The following is a 2,853-nucleotide window of genomic DNA, read 5'->3' as shown; positions in this document are numbered from 1 at the left end:
TTAAAAAAAAAAAAAAAAGCCCACTGCCAGCAAACAATAAAACATGTTAAGAGAGCCAGCCAGATGTGGCCTGTGGGACACGAGGTTGAGAACAGTGGAAGAGGCCCGAGTCTTAGAGTCATAGGCCTTGGTTGGAATTTTCAGTTCACATTTCAGGCCCATCACTTGCTGTCTCTGAACCTCAATTTCTCCATGTGTACTTTGGGTCCAAAGCCAACTTCAGAGGTGTTGAGGGTGACTGGAAGAGTCTGTGTCCAGCACCCAGTACGGCTGTGGCGAGAGGTAGGCCCCAGCTCTCAGAACTCAATAGCAACCTCAAGCTACCACTTTTCATTGCCTGGCCTGTTTTCTCTCTGGTTTACCCAGCCTTGTTTCCATCTGGCCTAGCTGCAGGAAGGTGGTGCAGGAGGAAGGGGCTGTCTTCTAGAGCGGAAGCAGGGCTGGGTCCCTCGATGGGCTCCCTGACCTAAGTTGCCTGGAGGAGGAAGTATTGCAGGCACCCATTGGGAAACCTACTAGCAGCCCTCCTGCAACCTGCACCCAACATATTCCAGTCATTTCTCCACTGTGAGTGACCCCCATACCCAACCCAAGCAAGGCTTCCTTGCAAGGGGAACTCCTCCCCCACCCTCACGGGTCCCTCACCAAACCCTCCATCTGCCTGCCTCCCCCAACAGTTACTTCCTCCTCTCCCTCCTCCCAGCCACATTAAGGCAGCAGCCGAGTCACATGCAAATATCCTGTCCTGGAACTGCCACCAGAGTCAGTGGGGCTCCTCCCCACCTTAGCTTGGTTCCCTAGCAGCGCCTCTGGGCATCAGGAAAGGAAGGACTAAACAAGGGGCTCACACCCCCAGGGCGGTCTCACTTCATCCTCAGAGCAGTTCTGCCTGACCTGGCCCAATTTCATGAGGAAACCGAGGCCCTAGAATGAAACAATTTGTCCAAGATCACAAGACCTGGAGGTGCCAGAGGTAGGATTTGAACCCAATGCCCTGAGACCACAACCCAAGCTCTTTTCCCATCCCAAATATGCCAGGCATCTATTAGGCATCAAATGAATACATATGACAAGGGTTCCCAACTGCTTAGGGCCTCAGATCACTTAGAAAGCTGGAGAAAGCCCAGCCCCAAACTGTCAGCCAGCTCACGAAGGGATTCAGATGCATGGGCCAGGGTTCAGGATTCAGTGACAATCACAATTTCCTTTAGTTTTCACGTCCTATCCCCAACCATTCCACAAAAAGGGTTACTAAAGTTCAGAGAAAAGACACTTGTCTAGAGCCACGCAGGTGGAGGGATAGGGCCAGGTGGGGTAAGGGTTCTCCAGCGGAGGTACTTCCCCAGTCTCACCATACCATCCTACGCCTCATCCATGGCCTTGAGAGGCCTGAACTGGCTACAGCCCTAGGAGAGAAGCCTGGGCAGGCTCTCCTCACCCCTCCTCCCTGGCTGGCTGGATGACGAGGCAGAACAGAATCGGCAGATGCCCCCAGAGGCTGGGAGGAAGGCCCAGCCCCGGACTCAGACTTGGACTCAATAAGAAACAAGAGATAAGGAAGGCTCTGGGCACTAAGGACCCAGCCTACTATGGCCATTTCCAGGCAGCACCTCTCTGGAGTCGACGCGCACTGGGCAGGCAGAGGGCACCAAATGCTGTGCTAAATGGGAGATCTTCTGGGCTTCCTACAGACTGTATTGGGGGCATCCTGTGTCCTGTGCCTGGGTCAACCACAGTCTCATAATGTGACCTGTGGGCTAGTCCCTGGACTGAGCCTGTTTCCCACCTGTAAAATAGGCAGAATGGCGAAGCAGATGACTTTCAGCCTGGAAGCTTACTAAAGAGCGGAAAAACTGTCATGACCTCCCTGCCTTAGAGGTCCAAAAAAGAGAGGTCTTGTTCACTGCTGGTCGCCAGCACCCTGGACAGGACACAGCACAGAGTGACTGTTTGGTGATTACGTTACCAAGGTAGACAATAGCAGCTAAAGGACAGACTGACCATAAGGCAGTGAGAACCAGGTCGGGTCCTTCTGTGTCCCCCAAAGATGCTCTGGAGCAGGTGCCTGCTAACATGTGGGTGGGAGCCATGAGGAACTCGGCACACACTTGGTTCACCAGACCAGCTCTGCCAGCCCAGCATGCTCTCTTCCTTCAAAGTTGGCTCCCACTTATTTCTGTGCCCGTTGGCCCCACTAGACCATGGGCTTCCTGAGGGCAAAAATGGTGACCCATTCCTCTGTCTCTAGTGTCATAAGGCACCGAAGGAGTGGCAGTCGTGTTGGTAGCATATGTGACCAGTAGTTTCCCCGAGTCTGGCGGCCGTTCATTCATTCTCCAAACCTTTACCTTGCACCAAGTTTGTGCCGGTCCAGGCTGTTCGCTAGGGTCCGGGCCCTGGGCACGTGGGGGTAGGCTGACCTTTCCCGGGGCATCTTCTCACCGCTCAGCTGGGAGAGGCCTCAGAGAGGCTTTCTCGGGTCTCAGGGCCCACCCTTCCCTCTTCCTTCCTCTCTCCTTCCTTCACCCGTCATCCTCCCCCCGCCGCGAGGGCGGCGGCCTGACCCCCGCCCTTTCCTGGGCCCCGGCTCCCCGGGGCAGGTGCGGAGGAGGAGGACGCCGTGCCGGAAGGGCTGGTGTCTACGCGGGGTGCCTGGCGCGGAGCGCGCTGCCCTAGGGGGTCGGGCAGCTAAGGCACCCCACGGAGCTCGGAGGCCGCGCTCTCAGCGTTCTTCGCACCTCACCGCCCTCTTGGCCGCCTCACCTTCCCGGGCCTTGAGTAGCACCGTGTTCGCTACGATGTTCTCGAGCTCCATGGGCTGCGGCGCCGCCGGGCCGCGCCACCGGCCGGGAT

At 56.5% G+C, this 2,853-nt stretch overlaps 1 protein-coding gene across 4 annotated transcripts in view; it reads right to left on the bottom strand.

Annotated features, from left to right (window-relative positions):
- The window catches only part of GRK6 (G protein-coupled receptor kinase 6), a 14,228-nt gene extending 11,381 nt beyond the window's left edge, over positions 1-2,847 (bottom strand). For all 4 annotated transcript variants that reach the window (XM_025040684.1, XM_006923205.2, XM_025040685.1 and 1 more), the window contains exon 1: positions 2,764-2,847. In XM_025040684.1, coding sequence (XP_024896452.1) covers positions 2,764-2,815 — 52 coding nt within the window. In that variant the 5' untranslated portion in view covers positions 2,816-2,847. The remainder of the gene's footprint in view (positions 1-2,763) is intronic.
- Between the last annotated feature and the right edge of the window lie 6 nt (positions 2,848-2,853).

This window comes from Pteropus alecto, unplaced genomic scaffold (genome assembly GCF_000325575.1).
Source record: "Pteropus alecto unplaced genomic scaffold, ASM32557v1 scaffold78, whole genome shotgun sequence".
Lineage (NCBI taxonomy): Eukaryota > Metazoa > Chordata > Mammalia > Chiroptera > Pteropodidae > Pteropus > Pteropus alecto.
Note: the sequence above shows the minus strand (reverse complement) of the source record. Positions and strands in the feature narration are given on the sequence as shown.